This window comes from Eimeria tenella, genomic scaffold (genome assembly GCF_000499545.2).
Source record: "Eimeria tenella Houghton genomic scaffold, Eth_scaff87, whole genome shotgun sequence".
Taxonomy (NCBI): domain Eukaryota; phylum Apicomplexa; class Conoidasida; order Eucoccidiorida; family Eimeriidae; genus Eimeria; species Eimeria tenella.
In genome coordinates this window covers 23789-34524 of record NW_013543461.1, presented here as the reverse complement: position 1 = coordinate 34524, position 10736 = coordinate 23789, and the positions used below count along the sequence as shown (strand labels likewise).

At 53.1% G+C, this 10736-nt stretch overlaps 5 protein-coding genes across 5 annotated transcripts in view; 2 read left to right on the top strand and 3 right to left on the bottom strand.

Moving 5' to 3' along the window:
- ETH_00013600 (uncharacterized protein) overlaps positions 1-1256 on the bottom strand; it is a gene marked incomplete at both ends in the record, with an annotated part of 1503 nt that extends 247 nt beyond the window's left edge. The window contains 2 exons of the mRNA XM_013378445.1: positions 808-896; positions 1108-1256. Of these exons, the coding sequence (XP_013233899.1) occupies positions 808-896; positions 1108-1256 (238 nt within the window). The remainder of the gene's footprint in view (positions 1-807; positions 897-1107) is intronic.
- Positions 1257-2062: 806 nt separating this feature from the next.
- ETH_00013595 (uncharacterized protein) lies at positions 2063-7409 on the bottom strand (the record flags this gene model as incomplete). Its single annotated transcript, XM_013378444.1, has 7 exons — positions 2063-2641; positions 2997-3881; positions 4156-4247; positions 4645-4897; positions 5101-5210; positions 5403-5514; positions 5796-7409. The coding sequence occupies 7 exons, from the start codon at positions 7407-7409 to the stop codon at positions 2063-2065; spliced, it is 3645 nt and encodes a 1214-aa protein (XP_013233898.1).
- A 1498-nt stretch (positions 7410-8907) lies between these two features.
- Positions 8908-9779, top strand: ETH_00013590 (uncharacterized protein; the record flags this gene model as incomplete). Its single annotated transcript, XM_013378443.1, has 3 exons — positions 8908-9046; positions 9387-9548; positions 9616-9779. The coding sequence occupies 3 exons, from the start codon at positions 8908-8910 to the stop codon at positions 9777-9779; spliced, it is 465 nt and encodes a 154-aa protein (XP_013233897.1).
- Positions 9780-9953: 174 nt separating this feature from the next.
- ETH_00013585 (uncharacterized protein) lies at positions 9954-10306 on the top strand (the record flags this gene model as incomplete). Its single annotated transcript, XM_013378442.1, has 3 exons — positions 9954-9981; positions 10057-10122; positions 10221-10306. The coding sequence occupies 3 exons, from the start codon at positions 9954-9956 to the stop codon at positions 10304-10306; spliced, it is 180 nt and encodes a 59-aa protein (XP_013233896.1).
- Positions 10307-10418: 112 nt separating this feature from the next.
- ETH_00013580 (uncharacterized protein) overlaps positions 10419-10736 on the bottom strand; it is a gene marked incomplete at both ends in the record, with an annotated part of 1623 nt that continues 1305 nt past the window's right edge. Inside the window, one exon of the mRNA XM_013378441.1 lies at positions 10419-10700. Within this exon, the coding sequence (XP_013233895.1) occupies positions 10419-10700 (282 nt within the window). The remainder of the gene's footprint in view (positions 10701-10736) is intronic.

Sequence of the window (10736 nt, the reverse complement as noted above, 5' to 3'; positions counted from 1 at the left end):
AGCAGCAGCAGCAGCAGCGGCAGCAGCAGCGGCAGCGGCAGCAGCACAGTAAATGGTTCGTTGAGAGCACAGAAAAGCGATTGAATTGATTTTGCAAAATTAATAGAAATGGACTTCTAAGAATACAAACGCTTTTATTAATGCAACGCAACCTGCTGCTGCTGCTGCTGCTGCTGCTGCTGCTGCTGCTGCTGGTTGGAGCTCCCTTTAGCGCCATAAAATGAGCAGGAAACAAAGACTAGTCAAAATAGAATTAAAATAGAATTAAAACAGAATTAAAGTAGAATTAAAGTAGATTTATAAATATGACAAACTGGGAATAAAATGGACTTAAAGTATAATTAAAATCTGGATAAAATATAAACGGAAAATAGAATTAAAATAGAATTAAAATAGAAGTAAAATAGAATTAAAATAGAACGAAGGGGAACTAAAATAAAATGGAATTAATTTTATTTTTATTTTATTTGCAAAAGCGCATCTCCTTGGGGTGTACGTACACCCCACACACTGCACACATCCGCAGACACCGCAGAAAAAGAAAAATAAAAAATGAAAAAAATAAAATAAAAAATAAAAAGGAATAAAAAGAGGAAAAAAGAAATAAAAAGAAACAAAAAGAATAACAAGAATAACAAGAAATAAAAGGAGATTGAAAGAAACAGAAAGAGGGAGAAAGAAATGAAAAAAGAAATTAAAAAGAGCTGAAAAAAAAACTGAAAAAAAACAAAAAAGATAAAATATATTAAAAGAGCCACCTAAACCCTAAACCCTAAACCCTAAACCCTAAACCCTAAATTAGTTTACCTCCATTTGGAATTGCTGCAGAAGCCTCCTTCGATATATTCGCCTTCACGAAATTCCCCACTGTCGCCGCCCGCAGATGCTTTGACCACCTGCAAAACCCTAAACCCTAAACCCTAAACCCTAAGCCCTAAACCCTAAACCCTAAACCCTCGAGCAGAGTATGTCCTCTGCGCGTCGATAGCGCGCCGCAGCTGCAGCGGGCGCTGCAGCAGCAGCAGCGCCTAACCCCCGCCCAACCCCCAAACCCTAAACCCCAACCCCCAAACCCTAAACCCTAAGCCCTAAACCCTAAACCCTCACCTCGCGAAGAAGACTGCAGCACCGAGAGACTCGTGCTGCTGCGGCTTGAAGCCCTTATTGACTCGGATTTGAATTCTGCTGCCAAGTCTGAAGTGTACGCGGCCAAAGAGGCGCTGGGAAATGCGACTGGAGAGCGATCGGAGAGCCATTGGGCCCTTTTTTGGCCGCAATTGGATTTAATTTTGCAGTTTTTATTTATTTATTTCTTTTTATTTCTTTTGTTCGAAGAGATCTTTCGTTTTTTCGGCTTTTCGCGGAAAAACCAGGTGTCACGACACCCGGACCAGCGGCGGCGCCGCCCGCAGCACCTGCAGCGCCGCGGCCCCGGGGTCCCCCAGAAGCCACGAAAAAGGAATTAAAATAAACAATTTGTTTGGTTTTGTTTATTTGAAGTTTGGAAGCGAAAAAGAAGCAAAAACACCCGCAATTTGGAGCCACAGCAGCAGCAGCAGGGGCCCCCGCTGCTCGTGGGGGCCCCCACGCTGCGGCGGCGCTGCTGTCGCGGCGCCGCGGGTGTTGCGGCTGCGTTGGGCCCTCTTTAAGTTTCTTTTATTCTTTAATTTGATTTATTTTATTTAATTCGTTTTATTTAATCCATTTCTTCTTCATTTGGCGCAAAATCGGGGCGGCTTCGCGCGGCGGCGGCGCGCGCAGCAGCGCCTCGGGCGCGGCGCAGCAGCTCCCGACAACGAAACCCACACATAAATAAACAAATAAATAATGTGTTTATTTATTTATTGCATTTAAATTAATAAATTAATTAATTTAAATATTTCGGAATTCAAATCCACATTTATTTCTACTCCGGGTCCCACCCACCCCCCACTGACAGCCAGCCCAGCCCTTCCCTACCTAGGGTTTAGGGTTTAGGGTTTAGGGTTTGCAGCTGCTGCTGAGGGGCTGCAGACCGCCGCTGCTGCTGCTGCTGCTGCTGTTGCTGCTGCTGCTGCTGCATTTATGACCAGAGCCAGAGAAGCCACAGGGCGTTGAGAGCGAGGAGGTGTACGTACACCCCGTGGGCTTCTGTTGCTGCTGGTGCTGCTGTTGCTGCTGCTCCTGTGAGCTTCAGCTGGACTTTGGGGCGGGGCTTTGAGGGTTCTTCCTTTTGCTGCTGCTGCTGCTGCTGCTGCTGCTCTTCCTCCTCTTCTTCGGGGGGTTCTTCTGCTGCGGAGACGACGACGGGGGCGCCGGGTCTTGGTTGCTGCTGCAGCAGCTGCTGCTGCTGCTGGATCTGCTGCTGGAGCGCGATTTGCTGCTGCCTCTGCTGCTCGAGCTGCTGGTGCTGGTGCACCTGCTGCTGCAGCAGCAGCTGGCGCTGCTGCTGCTGCTGCTCCTCCTCCTCCTGCTGCTGCCGCACACGCTCAGCATAAGCTTTTGCTATTTGTTCTCTTTCTTCTCTACTTAGCTTCTCGGGGCCCCCCCGCTGCTGCAGTATTGCTGCTACTTTCTCCAGCTGCTTATTTGCTGCTGCTCTGTGCGCGCTGAAGTGCTGCAGCAGCTCTTCCCGCACTTTCACTTTCTTCGGACAAGACACCTGAGGCGCAGCAGCAGCAGCAGCAGCGGCAGCAGCGGCAGCAAACATCGAATCAACACTTCCCACAAATTTCAAACCTCTACAGGTCCCGCAGCCAGCCTCTGAGCTGCTGCTGCTGCTGCTGCCGCACCACCACCACGCGAAGAGGCCTGCCGCAGCTCTGCTGCTTCACTCAGCAGCAGCAGCAGCAGCAGCAGCAAGACAATAAGTATAATTAATTTGCTATTAAAAGGCTCAAAACTATCAACTCTCTAGCTGCAGCTGCCGCTGCGCCGCCGCTGCTGCAGCTGCCGCTGCGCCGCCGCTGCTGCTGCTGCTGCTGCTGCTGCTGCTGCTGCTGCTGCTGCTGCGGTACCTGGACGCAAGAGATGAGGGCATCTTCGAGGAAGCAGCCCTTTTTTTCTTTGCAAGTGGCTTCGAGGGCGAGGGCGCTGGAGACAAAAGCAGCAAAGTTGCTGCTGGAAACTTCTGCTGCTAAAACTCTCAAATTAAAAGAAAAGAAAATAAATGAAGAAGTCCGCAGCTTCCCCTTCCAAACAGCAGGCGCGCTGCACTTGGGAGCAGCAGGAGAGGAGAAGTCCAGCGAAAGTTCCACCTGCGTCTTGCTGCTGCTGCTGCTGCTGCTGCTGCTGCTGAGGAGGGCTTTGGGCGCCCGCAGCGCCGCCTGCAGCTTCTTCTTCACCCCCGCCCCCAGCTTCCGCCGCCGCCGCTGCTGCTGCTGCTGCTGCTGCTGCTGCTGCTGCTGCCCGCCCTCTGCGGACTCCTCCTCGCCGAAGTCTTCTGCTTCTTCCCCTTCTTCTGCTGCTGCTGCTGCTTTCCCCTTCCGCTGCAGCAGCCGCCGGAAGAGGCCCCCCCGCTTCTTTTGCTGCTGCTCTTCTTCTTCTTCTGGGGGCCCCTCTTCTTCTTCTTCTTCTTCTTCTCCTTTTCTTTTAAATATTTTCCCAAGACCAAAACCCCCAGTTTCCAAAAAGGAAGCAAATGCTGCATCCCTGCTTCCCGCTGCTGCAGCTGCTGCTGCTGCTGCTGCGGGTCCGTCTTTTTCTGCTCCTGCTGCTGTTCCTGCTGCTGCTGCTGCTGCTGCTGCTGCTGCTGCTTCCGTTTGCACAAAGCTTTCTTCGGGCTCTTCTGCCCACTCTTCGGGTTCCGCTGCAGCGGCTGCTCCCGGCGCTGCTGCTGCTGCTGCTGCTGCTGAAGGCCCAAAAGTGTCGAAAACAAAAGGCCTTTCAGCTCGAGGATCTTTCTGAGACAAAACAACAGCAACTCGAACTCTAAAATACCCTTTATGGTCAACATGGCAGTCAGCAACATTTCCAATTAATCCCGAAGGAGCTAAAGAGAATATTCTCTTCTCTCCGAACCCAGTTCGGGGGCCCCCGGGGCCCCCCTGGGGGCCCCCGGGAGCCCCCAGGGGCCCCTGGGGGCCCCCTGAAGTACCTGTAGGGGCTCTCAAAGGGTTTTCCAGTGTGTTCTGCTGAGGGTTTGCGTAAACCCTAAATTAGGGTTTGCGGGCCTACATGTCGAGGAACTCTGGCGCTTCTGACAGAGTGCAAGAAGGAAAGGCCTTTAGTTGCTGGAGGCACTCGGGGGGGAAAGTGTGGGTCTCCATCTGCAGCAAAGTTGCTGCCAAACCCTAAACCCTAAACCCTAAACCCTAGAAAGCGGTTTTTAAACCCTAATCGCTAAGCCCTGGGCCGCTCGCCCAGTATTCGAAACCCCAGGTCCATCTGCAGCAGCCCCGCCTCCTACACGCTAAACCCTAGGCCCCAAACCCTAAACTCTCAGCCCCAAACCCTAAACCCTCAGCTCCAAATCCTAAACCCTAAACCCTAAACCCTAAACCTCAAAACCCAGCGAAACTCACTGAATTTCGTTTAGCAAGCGTTATGGTTTCAATTCTTCCTGTGGCCTGCGGGGAGCAGCAGCGAAAGAAAGCGAGAGAGCTACTCAGGGTTTAGGGTTTAGGGTTTAGGGTTTAGGGTTTGCAACATGAGCACCAGCCTCACCGCCACCAACTTGGGCACATCCAACTCGCCCAGCGCTTCCGCCGCTGCAGCACAAACACAAAGGCTGCTGCTGCTCCTGCTGCTGCTGCTGCTGCTGCTGCAGCAAAGAACCCCACACACCTTCTGCTGATAAAGAGGCTTCTGCTGCGGAAAAGTCCTGCTGCAGCTGCTGCAGACTCAAATGGGGAGAAAATAAACTGAGGGCCAGAGAGAAGACGTAAAGTTCAAAACACTCCCTGAGGCTTAGGGTTTGCTGCAGACAAAACCAAACCCTAAACCCTAAACACTAAACCCTAAACCCTAAACCCTACACCCTAAACCCTAACGGAGAAACGAGAGCTCCACGCAGCAGCAGCGCAGCACGCGCTTGTCCCTGCGCCCCTTCACGGCCTCGAGGAGCACTCAACCCTAAACCCTAAACCCTAAACCCTAAAACCCTAAACCCTAAACCCTTACTTCTAAGTGGAGGGGAGCTTCGTTGTCCTCCATGAGCAGGTGGTGATATCGCAGGGCCTCGAGAGCTTCGTCTGCAGACGTGTCGCTGCTTTCCGACTCCAGCTCCTCTTCTGCACACAAACCCTAAACCCTAAACCCTAAACCCTAAACCCTAAACCCTAAACCCTTTGCCCTAGTCGCTGAAGAGGCCCTAAGATCCGATAGGCAAGAAGAGGCACCCCGCACTTGAGGCCGCAAGCCCTGCACCCCTGGATCGCCGCTAAACCCTAAACCCTAGTTTAGGGTTTGCGGGGCCTCCTCACCCGAACCGCTGTCTGTTCCAGAAACCTCGTTTTGGCTGTCTGCAATAAAACTCCCGACGCTTTCCTCTGAGTCCGACGCGGCCTCGCGGAGGTCTCTAGCGAACGAGAAGAACTGCACGCCAAACCCTAAACCCCAAACCCTAAACCCTAAACCCCAAACCCTAGAACTGAGGGTTCAAAGTGCAGATTCAGAGGCGCGTAAGGGATCAAAAACCTCATCACCTCAGCTGCATCGCCAGCCGCACTCTAAATGGCTGCAGCAGTGTCCGCTGAGCAGCCCTAAGCAGCAGCAGCAGCAGCAGCAGTAGTAGCAGCAGCAGCAGCAACGGCGGCATCGAAAGCAGCAGCAACCACTGCAGCAACAACAACAGCAGCAGCAGCAGCAACCCTGACTCGAGATGCCTTTCGGGCGCTTGTCGCAGTCGCTGCGCGCCTCACAGTCCCCTTGTGCCGGTCCTCTTCGCTGCTGCTGCTGCTGCTGCTGCTGCTGTTGCTGCTGCTGCTGCTGCTGCCCTCTTTCGCGTGGGAACCTTCATAGCCTACGGCTCTCGACTTGAGGCTCCGCTCCCTCACCTTCTTGGCTAGCTGCTGCAGCCGCTGCTGCAGTTCTTTCTGCGATGGGCGGCCGCTGTCACCCTTTTGCTCCGCTTGCTGCTGCTGCTCTTGCTGCTGCTGCTGCTGCTGCTGCTGTTGCTGCTGCCTGCGCAGGCGCCGGTGCGGTCGTAGAGGAGTCACTGAGCCGCTGCGGTCGTTCGGAGCTGTTGCGCTGCTGCTGCTGTTGCTGCTGCTGCTGCCTCTGCTGCTGCTTTCTTCTGCCGCAATAGTGCTACTGCTGCTTTTGCCTGCTGCGGCTGAATTGCTGCTGCTGCTGCTGCTGCTGCTGCTGCTGGGGCGGTCAGCAGCCTCCAGCAGCGGCGTCCTTGGGGGCCCCTCAACATCCGGCAAATTTGTCTTCGGCTCACAGCTCGCGTTGCTGCTGCTGCTGCTGTCATTCTCAGCTGTTGCAGTGACGTTATTCATGCTGCTGCTGCTGCTGCTACTGCTGCTGCTGCTGCTGCTGCTGCTGTTTGCTGCAGCTGAGGAACCCCCCTCGTCGTCGCTGCTGCCCTCAGAAACGACCAAAGAGCGGCGGTGGCGCCTCACCCTGGGGACTGACGAACTTTCTTCGTCAGATTTCAATAAGTTGCTGCTGCTGCTGCTGCTGCTGCCGCTGCTGCCGCTGCTGCTGCAGTCAACGCTGCGCCTTAGCCGCTTCTTGTGGCGCAAGAGTTGCGGCGAGCTGCTGGGGGTCAGCTCAGGAGCAGCAGCAGCAGCAGCAGCAGCAGCGGAGCTGCTGAGGGCCTCCGGGTCTCTGCTGCTGGGCTCCTGCGTGGCTTGGGCTGCAGGGGGGTCTGCTGCAGCAGCAGCAGCTGCTAGTGCTGCAGCATCTGCTGCTGCAGCAGTACCTGCTGCTGCTGCTGCTGCTGCTGCAGCGCCTTCACTTCGTCTTGGGGTGCGCCCCGGTGTACATACACCCGAACCGCTCAAGGCCGCCAAACGCGCAGAGCGCCGCCGAAAAGGGCCCCCCGCAGCAGCAGCAGCAGCAGCAGCAGCAAATAAAACTTCTCCACTATTCGAGGGGGGCCCCCCAGGGGGCCCCCCAGGAGGCCCCCCAGGGGGGCCCACCGGGGGGCCCCTGTTGCTTTCAGGGGGGCCCTCAGGGGCGCTGTCGGAGTCTTCGAGGTTGACTGACCGTCTGCAGCGTCTTGGGGAAGCCTCGTGGCTTGGTTTGCTGCTTGACGTTTGCTGCTGCTGCTGCTGCTGCTGTTGTTGTTGCTGTTGCTGTTGCTGCACTTGAGCAGTTGGTGCTGCTTCGTCTTCTGAGTCCGTCAGAACTATTGCAAACTCGCTGTCTGAGGGCCTTATCTTGCTGCTGCATTGCGTAGAGGCTCCGGGAGCAGCAGCAGCAGCAGCAGCATCAACAGGAGCAGCAGCAGCAGCAGCTGCAGGATCCCCAGACAGTTGCATCGAGAACCCCCGCTGCGGATTTGCTGCAGGCTAGATGATGTTTCAAGTGCAGCTCCTCATGAGGAAACTGCTTGTCCACCCTGTATGTACGCCTGCTGCTGCTGCTGCTGCTGCTGCTGAGGACACCGTGCTGCATTGCTGCAGCAGCCGCCTGTTAGAGCAGCGCGTGAGAAACCGAAGTTGGGATAAAGTGGGACTTTAGAAAGTGATCTGCTGCTGCTGCTGCTGAAGCCCTGGGCTGAAGTCCAGTGCATGCGGAGGGCGAAAGCGGGTGGAACCAGGCCTTGAAAAGGCAAATTAAGAAGCTAAAGGCCCCGGAATAATTAAAAAATGGAATAAAATGAAACAATAATGGACAAGAAGTTTATTTTTCATCAGTGAACACACGAAGCCCTGGGCGGTCTGCACAGGCAAGATGCCGGCGGCATACCCAGCCAGACCGGTGTTGGTCTGTCGATGAAGCGCTGAAGTAATTCAAATTAAATTGAATTTAAAATTAAAAAAACAATTTCTTGTTGTTAATCTCACTTGAGTTTGAAGACACGAGCGTTTCGGCCGGCTTTCGGGCTCGGCTGCGCCGAGGAATTCAACATGCCAGCCATTTCAGCGCAGCCTCGCCGTCTTCTCCCTCCAAAAATCCGGCAGCTTCATTTTAAATTATTTGCAATTATAATTTTAAAGTCAAATTTCGTTTTAAGCCCACTATAAGACTTGCTACGCGCAAAATACCGAGAGTTGTGGACGCCTTCAGAGTCGAGTCACCGTTTGATCCTTCAGGAACCTGAGCGCCTAACTTCCCTGTTTGCACCATTTCAAAAAGAAAAAGAGAAACCAATTAACATTTTATTTTATATATTTAAATTAAAAATGTTTTTCTTGTATTTCTTTTTGTCCGGTGGAAAGCTGTAGTCCGCAGTTTTTGTTGCTTTCGTAATCCGAAGCTGAAGTTCACCCGATATCAGTATTATTCTGCAAAAAACTTGAACTTGCCATTCAAAAAGTTTCAAACAAAAGGAAAGCGGCTTTTCTTGTGTTTGTCTCCACTGGGGCCTTCAATTAAAAAAAGTATACGAGAATATCCGGCAAAGAAAATTATGAAATACCCAAAAAAATTCAACAATCACTGCAGCGCGAAATGCACCCTGCGACGCACCGTCAAGTAAATATTAAAAAAAAATACTGAATTTTTATTATTTTTTTCTTGATGTGGCTGTTTCGTTGATGTGGCTGTTTCGTTGCAGTTTGTAACTCGAAGAAAAGAATTCAAGCACAGTTTTGCTGCAGCACTAATTGAGTTTCACGTACACCGCAGGAGGCGCTGCGGAAAGCGGCAAGTTGTTCGGAATCTTTCGTTTTTTGAGTCTTTTTCTTGTAAAAAAGTTGCAGGTTTGGTAAAAATTAAGTTAATCAGACATATTTTCCTTGAAATTCGAGAGAAGGCCAGCAATGAAGCTCTTGCTTCCGTGTGTGGCTCTCTTCTGCTGCCAGTCTGCTGCAGATGCAACTCAGGAAAAGTTCCTGGGTGAGGCCTTTTCTGCGCGTCGAGCTGCTGCAGCAGCAAATGCAGCAAACGCTCTCAGGCCAGCTGGCTGGAGCTGTCATTGGGGGCGCAGCACAGTCGCTGCTGAGTGCACAGGGTGAGAGCTTCCCAGCAGGTCCAGTGCAGGAGCCCGCGTGACCAGTGGTCCACTGCAGCAGCCCAGGCCGCGGCCCCCGCGCCCACTCGTGAAGAAACTGCTGCAGAGAAGGTACAGCAGCAAACTGGAGACTCTTAGTGCTGCTTCCATGCTGCTTCCTCTCAGGCGCTGGCGCGCGCCCGCGAGACCAGCGACGCAGCAGCAGGTGCGCTGCAGCTGCGGAGTTGCTGCTGCGTGGCTTTCCTCATTCCTTGGCTTTCTCAGGAGCGAAAGACCTCGTGAAGTCTCTGAAAGAGTAGGCCCGGGGGCGTCCCGCTGCTGCTGCTGCTGCTGCACTCAGCTGCTGCCGCAACGCGCAGCACCTACGGCGAAATGGAATCCGACCTCGCCCTCCCTCTGGCCCAAAACACTGCAGAGCTGAAGGCAGAAAGGCTTCGACTAATGCAGGAGTTGTCGCTGTTGACGGCGAAGACGCGGCAGCTGTTCGACAGTTTGCACCCGGGTGGGCCGGCAGTTCAACTTCGGAATTCAAGTTTCCCGAGTTGAATTTCGAAACTTTTTCGCCCCAGACCTCGCAAACGCGCCCCTCCTCATCGTCGCCAAGACAGAAGACGATGACAAGCGCAATGAAACCAACAAACTCGACGCAAAAGGCAAAAAATTTGAACTTGAATTCGCAGCGCACGCCCACACGCCGCCCCAGGAAAGCAGGACGCCATGGCCGGGATCATGAGCCCCTGCGGCTCCTTCCACGAAGAAAGGGAAGCTGAAAAAAGGGAAATCGAGTAAATATTTCAAAACGCTTTTATTTCAAAGCGAGATCCAAACAAAAACTGCAAAATCAACTCGATTCAGATCCACCGAGTCCAAGGACGCGTTCAAAGAAGAAGCGCAGACCCTCGCCATGATGTCGCCGGAAGAAAGGCTCGAATACGGTGAACAAAATGCCACTTTTACTATTTGCATTGTTTTTGTTCATTTAATTTTAATTTCATCTTTTTAAACTGCAGACCGAACCATGGCGGACGAGAACGCAGCCAAGGTGGACGAGCTGCAGTCCACAATTGAATACGAGCGTAAGCTGCACAGTCCGGCTCCAGCTAGTGCTGCATTATTTGCTTTTTCCCTTTTATTTTAATGGAATTCAATGGAAATTCATTAAACGCAAACTCAGGGAAGCAAGCGGGAATTCTATCTCCAACTCAGCGGCTGCTGCTGGGGGCTCTTGCACCAATGGTTCCTCACGTGCCCACTGCCTAAGTTGCTGATCCTGCTGCTGCGCGTTTTCATTGGCGCTTAAAAGCAAAAATAAGTGAATAAAGGTCTAAATAAGGTCTAAATGTGCTTGCAAATGAGCACTTGACCGAAATGTTCAAGAAGATCGGGGGCCCTCCTGGCCCCCGACTTCGCACTCCGGGGGCCCCTGGGGCCCCTCGAAGTGCCCCTGGACTGCCGTTTGCACCTTTACAAAATTCATCTTCCAGTAGTAGGCCCTCTGGGCCTCAGTCATCGCTGTCAGGGCCCCTTCTTCCCCCCTCGTGAGCCCCTCGCTGATGTGTCTGCAAATCCTCTTGTACTCTTCCCGGTACATTTCCCCGCGGCTCGGGAACCGCTCCCTCATGAACGGCAGCATGCAAGCCTTCACCTGGTCCACCTGCGCAGTCAAACGCAGCAAAGCACCTGCCTGCTG